Below are 17,755 nucleotides of genomic sequence, written 5' to 3'. Positions count from 1 at the left end.
TGCCAACCACCACCAGCATTTTTGATAATTCTGACTAAAATTTCATGGCCCCGAGAATATTTTGTTTTATCAATATCTGAACATGCAAAAAAGAACAGAACAAAAAAATCTGTTTTATTCTAGCTTCAAGCATCTTCTTGAAACATCACTTCTTGAATGTAGACAAGTTTAATAAAAAGCAACATTTTGAGCTGAGAAGATTGTGTTTTTAGCAAAGCCTACATCTGGATCATATTCAGTACAACGATCAATACGTAGATGCAGTACATTGATTCTATTAGCACCTGCTTCACAGTCCTTTACCACTTCCTGGATCAACATATCACTCTGTAACATTAGGCAGTTTTCATTTATATGCTGTTTATTGTTGATGATCACATTGTTTTTCATAAGCGTCTGCTAACATATGAGATTTCTTGTTTCTGTGTCTTCCTTGCCTGTACTTTTGATCATTCAGAAGATGCAATATAGTGCATTGCGCATATAACAGTGAAAACAAGGAAAGCCGTAAAATCTCGTCTTTGGCGGGGAAACGTTTTCTCGTAATAGACAAAACAACTCATGAATGGTGGAGAAAGAGTTAACAACATTAGCCCCATTATGGATTTTTGAAAATTACTATGCATGCAGAGTGTGCAACAGCTCTAAGTGAATATAAACATCCTGTAAAGTTGTAAATCTGATAGTGCTCCATATATAAAGTTATTGTCTTTCAAAAAAAAAAAGAGTCGATTCAGAGTCATGTAAACAAGTCGTTTTTAAAAGGAATCTTAAGCGGTTTCAAGTTGACATCAACATGAGACAAAAGCATATTGCCTGCCCACTTGTTGCGCGCACAGACCCAGGAAAACTGAACCCCCCCCCTCCATCCCTCAAACACTGTAACGGATTTCTGTGGATAGCATCATGTCGAGAAGATGCTGTGCTCTGCACTGTGAGGGTAAATCCATTAGGGTACAGTTAGGGTATTTCGAAAAACTCCTTTCTCATCTCCTCCATCTTCAAAATCATCCTACATTGCTGCAGTACCGACACAGAACTTACAAAGTAAACGTGCAAGAAGGGACGATTTTGAAACTGGATGACAAAATGAGATGGGAGTTTTTCAACATACCCTAACTGTCTTGAATACGCATCGCAAAGCTAGACAATACAAGCATTTGTGGCTAAAAAGTGTATAAATATAAATTCTTTGTTAAGAAAATGACAGATCGTTTCGCTAGATAAGACACTTATTCCTCGGCTGGGATCGTGTACAGCCCTTTGAAGCTCCATTGAAACTGCATTTTATTAACCTTCAATCCGATGAGCACCACAGAAGTCCACTATATGGAGAAAAATCCTGGAATGTTTTCCTGAAAAAAATTTAATTTCTTTGCGACTGAAGAAAGACATAAATATCTTGGATGACATGGGGGTGAGTAAATTATCAGGACATTTTTATTCTGAAAATGGAGTAATCCTTTAAAAATTGTTGGTCTCATGTACTCCGTAGCTTGCAAAATACGTATTTAGTTGTGTTCGTTCCACGCAGCTTGTAGGTCTCTGGCTAACCAGCTAACAGCAATATCTGTTCGCTCGCAATTGTCTAGAGATGTGTCGATGAACAGTGGATGATTGTCGTTCTGATAAAGAATAGAGCAATATATTGGTGTACAAAGTGCAGTGCTTTATTAGTATGTTTCTTCGTTGGGCTAACGCATATACCATGGCTGTTTGGGTGTTTAATGTCATGGTGATGGGCGTTCAGTTTCCGACATGCGCTGCACACAGTAGACCAATCACAACAGACTGCATCAGACCAATCACCGCAGATTAGTGTCAAGCAAAGGAGGAAATGAATTGTTAAGCAAACCGTTTGGGAGTCGTTGAAAACAAATAAGATAAAAATACATGCATACTATAAGACACTGAAAGTGTTTTTTGACCTTGCATGCATGTCAACCTGTTGTTGGGGACTCTCAAAACCAAAATAGGAACCTTTCATAATCCATAATAGGGGCACTTTAATAATTAATGACATTACCAGGTCTAGAAATCACAATTTTAAAATTAGGGTTCTTCATATACCTAAGGTTGAAGACAATGGAAACCCTGGTCCTTCAAAGAAAAAAATCTTTTTTTAATAGCAGATTTTAATGCTTGTTTTGTCTTCTTTCAATTGAGTCATCTTGGTGCCCCCAGTTGAGAACCACTGAGCTAGACTTTGCTCCATCGGCTTCCATTCACATGCATGTGAACATCAGCCTAAAATGTTAAACTGACTTCCAAAGATGTATCCACTGTAAAGGATGTCATGCATCAGCTGCTGTATCTACCTGTACAAATACAGAGTTGCGGATGTGAGTTGGAAGACCCTGCAGCATCTCCAGGTAGCAGCGGAGGAGTCCCAGTGTCCACATGCTTGATTGCGACGCCCCTGGCTCCGCGTCCTCATATGAGAAGGGGTCCACAATATAGATCATGATGGCAGGTGGGTAGGTGATGGCGTGGGAATCTCCGTCTGTAGGAACTCCGACCTTTTCTCTTTCCATAGTGCTGATGAAAGAGGGAAAGGAAAGGGTCTTTAATGTGTTTTACAAGTTACTTCACATTTTGACAGGACTTTAATTGATACATGATGCTACTATTATGACAGGAAAAGGCAATGAATGCATTGTGTACCTCTCTGGTGGTTCAGATGGCCCCTGAGTCTGGCTGTTGACGGCTGAATTGTCTCCAGAGAGGCTTGAGTTCTGGGTGACAGCCTGCTGGCCCAGAGCCCCAGACTGGGAGCTGTTACCTTGGACTCCCATGCTTCCAAAGGGAGGGAACGAGCTGGGCTTGGCAGACTGGATGCTGCTGCCCTGAGGGCCTGAGGAGGAGGAGGGGGTGTTATTGGTGTTGCCTGGCAGGCCCGAGCCACTGTTGCTGGCAGCACTGTTGTTGTTGAGGGCGGAGCCTCCGGAGGCCATTGAGGTTTGGGAGTTGGAGGAAGCGGAGCCTGAGGATTGCGTGGAGGATGATTGGGTGGAAGAAGGGACAGGAGTTGGCTGAATGAGGAGGGAGCTGTCCAATGGCTGTGTAGCGAGGTATGGAGCTGAAGAAACACAAGATAAAGATTAGTGAGATAAGTACCCTTAGATTTGTTTCTGTGAAAGCAGGGATAACAGAGAGAGATGGGTCTTACCGAGGTCATGTCTGCAGACTTGGGCAAACAGCTTGAGCTTGGCAAACGCATCACTGCTACCACTAGCTGCTTTCAGGAACCAATCACTGACTGGCTGTTCTGAGAGCTTCTTGGCAGCAGCTCCACCCACCCTAACAATGCCATCAGCATGCACTTTGGAGATTGGTCGATGCTGACCGAGCTTACAAGACTGTTGGGCAGAAACAGAAAGAGACCAATCAGAACACAGAACAGAGAAGCCAGGAAATGTTAAAAAAAAGTGAACCATGTTGTTGAGCAGGTAACAGCAGGTGCATTAATTTTTAACTTGAATTTGCAAGGCTTCCAGTGTCAGTTATATTGTATTATTTTAACTATTGTGTTCATAAGCATATTGTTTTGTTGCAAAAAATATTTCACTGTTTACTACATTCTAGTTTTTTTTACCCATAGTTTTTATTGGCTAATGAATCAGAAGTTTCGCCCATTCACAGGAAATGTTGAAAAAGCAAGGTGAACAGTGGACTTCGAAATTTAAAGATGGACAAACTCTCACCTCATAGACCGCTGTCAACTCTCTGAAGAAGCTCTTGGCTCCAGCGAGGAGAGTGTCGCTGTCCGGGCAGAGGACCAGATATCCCACATCTCTCTGAGAGCCAAAGGGATCCAGCAGTAGCTTCTCCCAGTACGGTAGACCGAAGGGAGACAGCACCACAAAATCATACTCATACCCAACCAAGAAGGTAGGAATGGGCAGCGGCTCCGGAGACTCATCAGTGCCTGGAGAGAAGCAAAGAAGGAAATTAAGTTACAGTCAGAGTGAGAGGTGAGTGGTATCAAGGTGGCCCCTGGCACCAATTTCAAAGTCCACTAACAATCTTGTCAATGAGTAATTTTGAACATTTCCACTCCAAAAACCATGACTGCCTTCTAGCTCAACAAGTGCTCACCGTAAGACCCTCTTCCAGCCATCTTGTGAAACTGCTGCCATGTGAGAGGCCCCTGGACTCCCCATGAGCGAACAGTCCTCTTCTTCTGGATGGCATCCTGAAGAACAGGTTGAAGAGAGAGGAGAACTCTCAACACATCCTGAGAGCACAGCCCGCTCACATCCACTGCTATAGAGATAGAGAGAGAGAGAGAGAGAGAGAGAGAGAGAGAGAGAGAAAGATGTTTAATACATACACTCAAATCTGTCAATATTCAACATTTACTACCATATATAAGCATAAGTGGAATACAGATGGTGCACTGAAACAAATCTTTTATCAAAAAATACCAAAACTAAAGTTTAGGCAAAAAACCTCAACTTTTTGTAATAAATAATAGAAGTTCAGGCATCTCTCGATATTTCAGCCACACCAATTTTTACTCTGCAATCATTTTGGTCACAGTGTACCTGTTGTTGCTTATCTATGCTTTGTGCAAAACAGATGCTTCCACTGGCTAAACATATCATCCTAAAGCACAGTTTCAGTCCATGAGTCTAGCCCTTCAAAACCATTTCGTTCAAAAACTGAAAATTTGCTTTGCTGTTTTGGCTAAATATTTTTGGTTTCTAAAATGTAAGGCAGAACACATAAATGGTAATATGTGATCAACACTCTTAAAAACTGTAAAAGGAAGGACTGAAAACAATTAACTGCTCACTGTCCAGGAAAGTGTATTCAAGTAAGCAGGGTTCATACAGATACTACAAAATGAAATTCTGATTTTCAAGAACTTCAGTCATAGATTTTACATATCAAACAATATATTCTCTTTCAAATTCTAAAAAAAGATCAACAAAAATGATTCTGGAATTTGCAGATTGCAAATCATTTGACTTCAATTGAAACACTGTGTTTTGGGAATCATTTGATTTAGATCGGGACTTTAAATCACAAATTGCAAATCATTTTATTTGAATCATTCAATTCACAAAATGATTCATGAATCCAAATCAAATGACTCACGATATGCAATTTAAAGTCACAGTCTGAATCAAATGATCTGTGATATGCGATTTGAAGTTCAGATCTAAACAAATGATTGACGAGCCTGCTCCAAAGTCCCGATCTAAATCAAATGATCTGCGATACGCGAAACATTTGGAGCGCTTCGAAACAGTGAATCATTTTGCGATGCAGTGGCTTAACTGATTCAGTTTTGAAAAGCTCCATTTCAACAATCACTAGGTCCTTTTTAAAATCATTACAAGTTGTTGAAAATGAATATCTCTTTTAATTTGATCTGGTTTTTGCTAGTGAAACGCTTGAAATGAATGAAGTCACGAGTCTAAATCAATCTGAGCTGTTCCAGCGTAATTTACACAATCGATTCGGTTCATCTGTTCCTCTTTACGCGTCTTCAGCCATGCTTACACAACACTGTCAGTACTATTACTGACTTAGCTCGCTAGTTTTCTGACATTAACTGAAATAAGCGAAAATGATGCTTTTTAATTGTGTGAATTTTACATGAAACGATATGTGCTTATTGAAAAAATTAAACACTTATTTCATTAGATATATTGTCTTTCAGTAATTCAAGCACCTTCCAAGTACTTCTTCAGGAATATTACTATTATCAAGGGTTTTCCAGACCTTAAATTTAAAAAAGTCAAATTCAAGCACTTTAAGCACCTTTAACTTTGATTTCATGTTATCATCTTCTCTTTAGTAAATATGAAATGTCGTTTTCCTTTTATGATCATATCTGTGATAATTAAAGTACCAGCTTATTAAGGAGCATTGGTTTTTACTGTAAATAGAAATGAAGCGTGAACAAATGGCGAACATGCTCTAGTCTCTCACCGCTGCGTTTGGCCCAATGGTGCAAACACGTGCTCTTCACCAGCGTCTCGTCCACCTTCCCGCCAGACATGTTATCCATGAACTGCCGCCCGTGTTCTAGAGCCAGGTAACAGTCGTTGTGGAAGTCCCTTTCCTCCACACGCACGCACGATGGTACAGTGGCGCCCCCTGGCCCCTGGGAAGACAGTCCCTCCGGGTCCAGTGGCAGAATGGGAGAGAAGGGATTAGTGCACTGATCCTGCAGGAGCGAGATAAGCTCGTCCGGGACTCGATCCTTGCCTCCACCCCCTGTCTTCTCCAGCGACATGCTCCGTATCGTCTCAAAGCGCTTCTCCGCCTCCTGGCTCACGTCCGAACCCCGTCCGATGATATCCAGCTCGTCTTCCAGGAAGAGGCCGGAGCCATTACCGTAGCGCCGGTTGACGACTGCACTGAAGCCGCAAGTGCAGGGATACTGGGCCTCCATGTTGGGGTCGCTGATGTAGATGCCCACGTCGGCGCCCTTGATGTTCATGTTGCAGACGCAGATGCAGCAGCTGTCGAAGTTGCAGTCCTTGAACAGGTTCATGACTGACTCCGACAGGATGAGGTTGACATATAGGCTGTGGGCTTCGGGGATGGATGGAACCGTCGCGGGCTCAACGGAGTTGAGCGGCCTGCAGGTGGAGGGCGTCGAGGCTGGCGAGTACAGGTCCGAGTTCTCGTATTTGAGGGAACCTTGCACACTGGCTGGGCCTCTGGGGGTCCGAGGTGTCCGTGGGGTTCGAGGAGTGGGAGCTGAGAAACGAGGCGTGGCAGGGGATGGGAGGATGCTCGTGCCGCTGTTGCTGGGTGGAGCGCTGTTAGACAAGAATGGCGTGTGGGTCTGAGGGGTGTATGTTTGGATGTACTCTTGCTCCATAGCATTGTTTTCACTAGAGTGCAAAAAGCAGAAAAAAAAAAAGATTAGGTTAATTGGGACAATACTTAAAACATCTCATCTATTCTCACTACCATATTGGACATTAAACAATGGACATATATCATGAGCTGCAGTTTTGTACTTGTATCCTAAGAAGACCTCTGGGGGGAGGGAGGGAGAAACTATTTTTAGACAGACGGTCCAACAGGCAGCTGTGCAAGAAATGAAAGCACAGCTTGTGCCACATGGACCGTACGTGTGTGCGTTTGTGTGAGTGTGAGAATGCCGAGTGTGGCTCCCGGTGGCCTTTAAAAACAGGCAGGCGTTTGAAGGTCCCCCATTTGAAGACGTGGCCCTCTCCCCCAGCTGCTGCGGGTTATAAAAGAAGCCTAACCAGCTCATAAAGGGCTTTTGGACTGACTTAAACAAACGTGGACTTTACGACCAGACTTATCGCCCTGTCATCGGCTATTCGCAACACCCACCTCCCCTCTCGATTTCACTACATTTCTACCAACATCAAATATAAAGTTGAAGAACACAGTGTTCTTTTAGCTCTCTGAGATTAATGTATGAAAATAACTTTATCGGATTAGTTTTTCATCGGTTTCAATACAGCGCCACTATAAAGAGACAATACAAGTAGCGCAACTCGAACTTCAGACTAACAGAATGAAAGAGTGTTGCTCAGCTTCACCCTGACACAGGTTCAAATTATCAAATGAAAAAGCAAACCAGACGACAAGATTGTGAATAACGCTGCATGAATAACAATCAGATGTGGTCGTCTGAGCAAACAACCACTATTCAAATAAACCAGTCCATGAGAAACTGAGCAGCTTGAGTGTGGACACTGAAGAAGCTCTGAGATAAGCAGCTTCTAAATATAAGAAAATAAAAGGACAGTGGCAGCAGATGGATTTGACAGGCTAATTACCAGTGTGTTAACACCTGTTCTTCGCTTTTATTCTCTATTCGCCATTATTAAGAACAAGAGGTGTGTGGGTGTAACTGATTCCACAGAGCAGGGTTTGTACTTACAGTTCTTGGGTGAACATTGCAGAAAATTATTTCACCCCAAAAATGCATTTGATGAACTTTTTTGCATTGTGCCATATTTGTGAGAAGGAAATGTGCTTTAATGTCAGAATGAACCTAAAAAAAAATTTTTTTCCCCGCAAAATATAATTTAATTTTTATTTTGATTTGGGGGTGAAATATGGACCAGACATTTCTTTGTGAGAAAAGAAAGTCTGTCCGACTTTATATTTGGTGGCTTTAATTAATATGTACTTACATTAAATTAATCATTTGATATGATGCACTTGTGTGCATACATGTTTTTACAATGTACTTAATAAAATAAAAAGAAATATCTGCACCTACCCATAGCAACAAACTTTAACTATTACCTGTATACCACCTCAATAGCAGCAAAAGTGTTTTGCAACACAATATAAACACAGTAAGTACATAGTACCATAGTATCTGGAATCTGAGTGTGCAAAAAAAAAAAAAAATCAAGATATTGAGAAATTCGCCTTTAAACTTATTCAAATGAAGTTCTTATTAATGCACATTACATGATGTATGGCATAAAAGAAAAAATATATATAATTTTGACCCATACACATTGTTGGCTATTGCTACAAATATACCCCTGCTACTTAAGACTGGTTTTGTGGTCCAGGGTCACATACAAAGTGGGACCAGATCTTCTTAGTGCATACAAAAAGTTAGTTGTTCATATAGCAGGTTTAGTGCATTTCACCCCAGATGTGAAACTCACCCATCCTTGCTGAAAATGGTCATAGCAGGTACAGAGTTGAGTAGCTCCAGTTTTCCCACTGTCCAGCTGGGCCTGTAAACACACTCATCAGGCAGTTTGATAGGGGGCAGGCACTGACTGGGCAAAGACTTCAGGGGGGCAAACATGGAGCAGCCCACAAACGGCTGACACAAATCAGGCTTGTACACAAATGAGAAATCCTGGGGACAGAGATTAACAAAGAAAGACAAAAGTTTAGAGATCACATAACATTTAACTAGCAGCATTAACTGAAGTGCATTCTGACTAGCTGCGATTCGGCACGTTGCTTTGCACAGCATTTTGCTTTCAGTGAGGACAGAAAAATGACTTCGCACTGGAAATGTACAGCACGGCACATGGTGTACCAGTCGTATTACTAATCTCACCTTGATTTCAGAAGGTTTGGGGCTGCAGAAACTCTCCTCCACCTCAATTTTAAACTGACCACCGAGAGCAGTAGGGCCATCTAGAGTGTTAAGACCAGAGCCAGGCTCCATACAGCCATACTCTTTGTTCATGGGAGAGTAACCCATGTTGTGCTGCTCTAAAGACGGAGGCGTAGGGAACATCTGGTGTAGATCAGCCGTGCCTGAGGGATGCAAGAACAGAGGGGAAGATGACATGTAAGTGAAAGGATGCAGGGGACGATGCACAATACGTGCATGATGAAAATGATCATGTTTTTAAGATCTAATAACCCTATTTCCTACTTACTAAAAAAAAGTAGGAAAGTCAACGTTGCTCTACAAAAGAACTTGCTTTGGTTTATTAAAAGGCATATAATATTACAGAACCCATCATTTTTGCATGTTAAGGAAAACTAACACCCTGTTCCCACTCAAAGAAATACGTGCATGATGTTCCTGCTTGTCTGTGTGCAATGCAAAAATGGTCAAAGTGGCCAGCAGGGAGCAGTATACAGAGTTTGAATGATGAAGTAAACCTTGTATATTTATAGAGACAGAGACTGTGCTCACTTATACAGGAGACAGGGTCCAGTGTGGCTGGCTTTGCCTCCTTGCTGCCAAACTTCTCATCTGCTCCATTTACAGCTCTCCGTGCCCCAGGCTATGGAGAAATACACAAATTAGCCAAAAATCAGAGCTATGATTCCATTAAAATTACAGCAATTTTTCTAAAAAAAAAAAACAAAAAAAAAAAAACTTTTCCATTGCAACATACCCTTATTTTCCAATAGTAATTTTAACAGTAATTACATATTGATGATGCATTTTAACATCTAATTATGTACTGCAATCACCTCACGTCATTGTGAACATTTGCCAAACCAGCAAATTTATTTTCACACACTGACACACCGAAAAAAGAAACAAAATAGCAAGAGATAATAGAAAGACAGCTTGATACTAACTGTTTGTTCGTCCTCATCTGAGTTGAAGAGGTTGTCCAGGTCTTTGAAGGAGACTGCCAGGTCTGAATCATGTATGAGGCTGGTGGAAGCAGCCCGGTTATGAGCCGCAGCCCGCTGAGCATCTGAGAGGGAGAAAGAGAGAGAAAGCTTAACACACAGGCCTGTTCTCCAGTGTAACCACAGCCTGGGCTTGAGAACATATCAGGACGAGCCCTTTCCCTCCCTCAGTGAACACATTTAACCTTTATGGGCAACAATACACTAAACTGACCTAGGCGGTCAACAGGGAAACTATTTCAAATAAAATAAATGGACTCAGGGTTTGAGAGGGGTTCATGAAAGTCACTGGAGTGTAACGGGACAGTACTTACCATCTGATAGTGCAGCACTGCCATCTTCTCCCTGTGAGAGAGAAAAAGTTTATAGCAAATGTTTAAAAAGAGATAATATATAATGCAGGGATACACAAAGGTTATGTTAGATTAGATATGCATCATCCAAAATGTACTTTAAAACATGAATCACAAACGAGTTGAGGCAAATGTTACCTTAAAAGGACTATTGCTACCGGATTTAAACCTTAAAATAACTCTGTTTGGTACAGATCCATTTTTTTTTAAGTGATATTTTGACATGAAGAAAACCAGTTAATGTAGAAGTTGTTTCTCTTCAGAGTAGTCCTTAATATCTAAGAATCCGGGACACATTGATTAACTTTTTCCATAAAACACAAGAGTTCAGAGTGCATCAGTTCATGAACACATGTTGGTTAACAATCACATAGAAGCAGCCAACCAATCAGAAAATGTGACCGCAAAAGAAGACTGAAGGAGAGTGTGAAAGCATATTTATATTTTACCACCAAATGATATCTTCCACACACAGAATAATAAATAACGCTGTAATATAAGATAACAGCACAGGCTAATGGGACTGCGGCTTTCCCTCTGCACCTTACAAACCCACCCCAGACCCTTAACCTGCCCCTTATGCAACCTGCACATCTCAGAGCCACTATTACAATGCAAGCTGCATGCTATGCAGAGATTCATTACGCCGTGCATAATTTCATTACGCTGCAGGCCGTCTCTCTGCATAAAGAGTGTAATCTGTTCCTCCGTACACACACTTCACATCCTAATGACCAACTCTGTAATAAACGCCTGTACATGCAAATCACTCCGCCCCGTAATCGATAGCAGAACCCTGGGGTGGAGTACAGGAGTTAGGAAGGCAATTTCATGTAGACTATGTATTTTACAACAAAAGATGCCTCTGCGTGTTTACACGTAACAGACACGCGTGTTATAAATGAGTTTGTGCTGCGCCATATGGCCTACATTACTTAAACCTCTCCTGTGACAGCAGAAAGTGGCTGTAAGGTTACCAAGACACACAAATGACGTGTGATTCTGAGAGTAGGCACCAAAAAAGCTCTTACGAAACAATGAAGTAACAGAGTACAGAAGGACAGAGCTGAATTTTGTTAATCCTTCGCAGCTGCCAAAGAGACACTTAAAGTATGTGTGAAAATCCAACAGGAATGGGAGAGACTGTGTTCGCCCCCTCTATTCATGCTTTCTCCTCCACGTTTGAGGGTGTCAGATTCAGATCTCAGATGGGAATCTCCTATGAGCTGAAGACAGCAGACATGATGCCAGCATATTACACGCTACACTGCCAATCGAGAATCTGTGGTGGCTAAAATTCCTTTTCACATGGAATAAGAGTCCATGTGAAATGGTATTCACAACCCTTTTTACTTCCGTAACGTTGCATGTTTCCAAGCGAAAATTAAACTGGCTTTTACCATTCATTTACCATTCAAAAGTCTGGGGTATGTTGAAAAACACCCATCTCGTTTTCTCCTCCAACATCGCTGCAGAAATAACGACCCGGTGTTTACAAAGTAAACATGCAAAAAAGATCAAACCGCCTTTACAAAAAAAGGTAAAACAGCGATGTAGGACTATCCTGAATATGAAGGAGAAGAGATGGGAGTTTTACAACATACCCTAACTGTCATAAACAGGAATAAACACACAGAGCTAGACCAAGATGAGCGTTTGCGGTTAAAAAGAATATAATTTATTAATTTTTTTTTAACTCCTTTAAGCAGTAGAACTGTTTTCATCAATGACTATAATGTTTCTTAAGCACCAAATCAGCATATCAGAAGGAGTTCTGAAGGATCGTGTGACACTGAAGACTGAAACAATGGCTGAAAATTCAGTTTTGCCGTCAAAGGAATAAACTACTTGTAAAAAATACATATTAAGAGAGAAAACAGTTATTTGAAATTATGATAATGTTTGACAACATTACTGTTTTCACAGTAATTTCATATCAAATAAATGAAGCCTCTGTGACCATAAGAAACGGGAAAAAAACTACAAAAAAAAAAAAACACCAACCCCAAAGAGTAGTGCATTATGGGATTAATTTCGCTCACCTTGTGTTTCTTTCCCGGTTCTCTATCTCCCCCAGCTTTGTCTTTCTTATCCGAGAAGGTGAACTTAACATCTCCGTCAACAAAGGCGTAGGGATCGACCTCAGGCTCGTGGTCGCCGTCTGTGATGGCTGCAGCCAGGTGCTGATTCTGTCGCTGCAGGTACGTCTGGATCCGTTCATCTGAGACCTTGAGCGGCCTTTTGGAGGCAACCATTAACCTGGACAGGACAAAAGAAAAACAGGTCAAACCATGACTGAAATATTATAACACTAGGGATGTAACGACATCAAAAATCTCACGATATGATGATATTGTGATATGAAGTCCACAATACAATATTTATTGCGATATAAAAAAATAAAAATAATAATAATAAAAAAATTCAGTGTTTATTGTCCTTACATTTTATCATTTAAAATGTTTAACGTTATATCTTGTTTTTATTCAGTAAATAATACATCTCTCAAAAGAATATTAAGCAGACATATAATAATCCACGCTTTTTCCAGTGTACAGAGGTTTACAGAAGTATTTTGTTGTTAATTAGATGCAAAAAACCACTCTGATGTGGCAAGCTATCAGAACCAAACCGAACCAAAAACCATGGTTAAAAACCGAGGTATGTATTGAACCGTGAACTAACTGTATTGTTGCATCCCTAGTGCCAACCCATGAATTGACTTGTACCTGAACTTTAAAGGCGACTCAACCCTCTTTTTAGTTGTGATATACTGTCTCAGTCTAAATTACATTCACACTGGTGTTTTAGGAAGCAAAACGAATTACAATATAACAACAACAACAACAACAACAACAACGACAGTAATAGCCATATATTGTAAAACAACTGCACTACAAAATAAATGAAAATGAATATTTAATAGGTATATTATTTTTGTTTTATACTACAGCAGGGAAATTACAATGCTCCTTTCCTAATTTCTACACTTGAAAGAGATATTTTGAATTTGGACTGCATTTAAACCGCTCACTGTCAGCAATTCATACAGTTTTAAGCTTTTATTTTGAAGGAAATCTCCAGGTTTAGTGTAAACAGGCTTACAAAAAAACACATCTCACTGCAATTCTAGTAAATGGTGGCATAACTGGTGGCCGCTGCATTCCCAAACGTGCGTTAAACTCCCAGCGCATGCAATAAACGAGTTTGCTGCATTCATTCACAGTGAACTGATCTGTTCTGAGACACAGAAAAAAAAAATGATGCGCTGATCAGAAGTGCGTGCTTCACTTTGCCTTTGAAACGCTAACAAAAACAGGCTTGATGAAATTTGTGCTTTCAGTTTTGACAGATACTGTGCCAAAGCATAATGACCCAAAACACAACTGTTACGTTAGAATATGATTTATTATATTTGAAAAAAATTACACTTTTTGCCCAGAAGACACATTTCATATTGTCATGTGATCACGATATTGATAATATCGTTACATCCCTATATAACACTGCTTGGTACATCACACTGCAGTGCCCAAAGACAAATATATCACCCAGACCAATCAAGTGGCCAATATTTGGGATTAAAAGATTACTTTTTTTGTAATCAAAATGAACTTACAGAAGACCTATATTAGTTAACAATTAATTACAATGCTATCTACATGCTTTAGAGTTCTAATCAAGTTCTATCAAGTTTCAAATCTTTACTTGTGTAGGTATGTTACGTAAATTCCCTCTGTGTTGGTTTTAATGGTATGTACCAACCTCTGTCCTCCCACACAGATCAGACCACTGTAACTCTGATGGGGGGTGACAGCGCACAGTGGCACTGGCCAGAGATTAAACCCATTTTGAGGCCCCAGAGAGCACAGGGATTACACTGGGCCACAACAGCAGAATAGACACAAGAGGACACCAGCCAAGTGCATACTGGGATTGCACTGCATACCATTACATCTCACTGCAGCCAACAGAGACAGCTCTCTAAACCTCTCTTCCCTGATGTTGGGCAACTCCAGGCAAACAACTACTGTAGAGTGAAAACAACGCAGATGCAAAGCACTAGAATGTTGGAATGTTCACGTACGTCAAAAATTCTTGTATTATTTAAAACATCAAATATTTGTGAAGAACACACACTAAAAACATTTTCAAACCAGACATTTTTTGTTTCTAGTGAGGGATTAGGAACACATTTTTTTAACTTAATACTATCAACAAGCATTCTTCCAGGAAGACAACGGCACGGCTGAGCGATGTGTACACTTCATTTTGTCATAACACTGCTGCTTCGTGAATTTACGAGGGGCATAAAGTTGTTGCTTTCAATAGCTCTCATCCGCAACGAGTTTAGAGGAAAAGTTCATACTACACGAACATTATTCACACGAACGTGTCCAAACATTCTCACACAGGGCAGTATCAGTATGACCAACCAATGTTCCCCCTTTAACAGATTCAACAAACGCCATCTCATGTTAATAGATGTGACATTATGGACTACACATAAAACCAAATGTTTTGGTTTTTTTAGGACACAAAGTGGCCTACATTGACAAATGTGCATTCCTCTAACAGTACACACTACTAGTCAAAAGATTTTGAACAGTAAGACTCTTAATTTTTTTTTTTTTTTTTTTTTAAAAGAATTCTCTTCTGCTCACCAAGCCTGCATTTATTTGATCCAAAATACAGCAAAAGCAGTAATATTGTGAAATATTTTTGCTATTTAAAATAACTGTTTTCTATATGAATTAGGGCTGTCAAACGATTAATCACGATTAAATACATGATAAAAGTTTGCCTAATATGTGTGTGTACTGTGTGTAATTATGTATGTAAATACAAACAGTCATGTATACATTTAAGAAATATTTACAAGTATATGTATTTATTTATATTTTTATATAATTTATATCATATATAAATAATTTTGTACACAACATATTTCTCTTAAATATATACATTCATTGTTGTGTATTTTTATATACATAATTGCACACAATACACACACACACACACACGTATATTAGGCAAACTCAAACTTTTATTTTGTATGCGATTAATCACAATTAGCCTTTTAACAGCCCTAATATGAACATATTTTAAAATGTAATTTATTTCTGTGATCATAGCTACATTTTTAGCATCATTACTCCAGTCTTCAGTGTCACATGATCCTTCAGAAATCATTCCAATATTCTGATTTGCTGTTCAAGAAACTTTTTTTATTATTATTATTATCATCAATATTTAAAGCAGTTAAGTACTTTTTTCAGGATTCCTTGATGAATAGAAAGATCCAAAAATCAGCAATTATCTGAAATAAGGATTCTTTGATGAATAGAAAAAGCTTGGAGTCAGTTTATTTTATTTATTTTTTATTTTTTTGGAAAATAAATTATAGAAATTAATACTTTTATTTTGCAAGGATGCTTTAAATTGATCAAAAGTGATAATAAAAACATTTATAATTTTACAAAAGATTTCTATTTCAGATAACTGCTGTTCTTCTGAACTTTCTATTCAAAGAAACCTGATAAAAAAATTATACTCAGCTGTTTTTAAATTTTTTCTGAACAGCAAATCAGAATATTAGAATGATTTCTAAAGGATCATGTGACTGCTAAGTCATGATGCTACAAATTCAGCTTTTAAATCACAGGAATAAATAATGTTTTAAAATATATTCAAATAGAAAACAACAACATTTTAAAACATTACTGTTTTTGCTGTACCTTGGATCAAATAAATGCAGGCTTGGTGAGCAGAAGGGACTTCTTTATTAAAAAAAAAACAAAAACAAAAAAAAACATTAAAAATCGTACTGTTCAAAAACGTTTGACTGGTAGTGTAGGCATGAGGATTTTAATCATCATATATATTAGCACAAATACTGACCAAACTGCAACAATTTCATGTATATTGGAAGCAGTGTGGGTAACCGTTTGTTAATTTAAGTTTCTGGAGAAAGCAGATAAGATGTACACTTTAGCAAATATTTTTCACACAAGTAAACATGTCACGACTTAGTTGGAGACTGTCATCAAACAGCACTGGCACCAGTGTCAAATGACCGTGCTTTTAAATCAAGGTAGCCACATGGAAGGCAAGTTTCCTTTGGTGCTTTTCTTGGAAGTCAGAAGGGTAGTTCATGTCGCAAGAGTGTCAGTGTTGAGCATGTGTGGATGTAAACGCAACCTTATTTCACCCTTCATTTATTATTAATATAAACAGTTTCATAGAAATATTAACCATGTAATTACAGTAGGTTGTGAAGGTCCATTTCACACATATCCCGCCTGCATACTCAGATGACTTTTCAATCTCATTCGAAACGCATGAATGTCACATTCAAAACATTTATTCACATGGACTATATTAACAATGTCCTAACTACCTTTCTGGGCCTTGAACGTGTCAGTTGCATTACTGTCTATGCAGAGTCAGAAAGCTTGAAGTATGTAATTAATGACAGAATTGTAATTTCTGGGTGAACTATCCCTTTAAGGTCCACAAGCTGGTGTTTAACAGTATACCATGTTCATGTCTACTCTAAATCCCCACTTAAACCCTTGAGTGTTTGTATGCACGTGTGAGACGGACCCATAATCTCCTAGTTCACAACAGTGCTAGGCCTGCACATTAGTGAAATATGATGTCAAAGGGCGCATCGCGAGGGATTAACACAGTGTGTGCACTCAGAGAAAGAACATTCGACACAGAACAAGAGTGTGTTTATGTGTGTTTGAGTGAGCGGTGCGCAAGGCTACATCACAGCTATTTCAAAACACACAGCTTACAAACAGACAAGGACGTATGAGGTACGGTATTGGGGGCTCTTGCTAACAAACTCTGGCTGCTGGAAATAAAAGCTCTGAGCGGAGGGGATTAAGGGGGTCCACAGGGTGGTCCCACGCTCACTTTAGAAACACAGTTACTTAAGCCATTATTACACAACACAAATGCACAATGCAATCCTCCTGGCTGTTTACAGGTTATGGAGAGCTTTAAATCCAAAAGATATGTACTTTCAGTTCACTGCATTGTTGGAGGCTTCAGGGAGGTTTTACAAAAGAATGTAAACAGAATGCGTCTTAAAGGGGACACATGAAGAAAAACTAGATTTTTTTTCTTGCTTCCTTTTGAAAACATTGCAGCCAAATCGCAAAACGTCTCTCCCTAATCAAAAAGCTCATTTAAAAAAACCTGCAAAAATGGGCTGTTCAGAAATCAGGTTATCAGATCGAGTATGACGACCCAAATTTGCATATCAACATCTATTCGGTATTCAGTAAACTGGCCCACCCTGTTCAACA

At 39.5% G+C, this 17,755-nt stretch overlaps 1 protein-coding gene across 1 annotated transcript in view; it reads right to left on the bottom strand.

Moving 5' to 3' along the window:
- med13a (mediator complex subunit 13a) overlaps positions 1-17,755 on the bottom strand; it is a 69,623-nt gene that overhangs the window by 7,125 nt on the left and 44,743 nt on the right. Inside the window, 12 exon segments of the mRNA XM_051120673.1 lie at positions 2,319-2,538; positions 2,665-3,079; positions 3,170-3,359; positions 3,705-3,928; positions 4,099-4,266; positions 5,944-6,857; positions 8,634-8,833; positions 9,041-9,243; positions 9,632-9,722; positions 10,027-10,148; positions 10,398-10,428; positions 12,479-12,695. Coding sequence (XP_050976630.1) covers positions 2,319-2,538; positions 2,665-3,079; positions 3,170-3,359; positions 3,705-3,928; positions 4,099-4,266; positions 5,944-6,857; positions 8,634-8,833; positions 9,041-9,243; positions 9,632-9,722; positions 10,027-10,148; positions 10,398-10,428; positions 12,479-12,695 — 2,995 coding nt within the window.

The sequence above is a fragment of the Labeo rohita genome, chromosome 10, assembly GCF_022985175.1.
Source record: "Labeo rohita strain BAU-BD-2019 chromosome 10, IGBB_LRoh.1.0, whole genome shotgun sequence".
NCBI lineage: Eukaryota > Metazoa > Chordata > Actinopteri > Cypriniformes > Cyprinidae > Labeo > Labeo rohita.
Note: the sequence above shows the minus strand (reverse complement) of the source record. Positions and strands in the feature narration are given on the sequence as shown.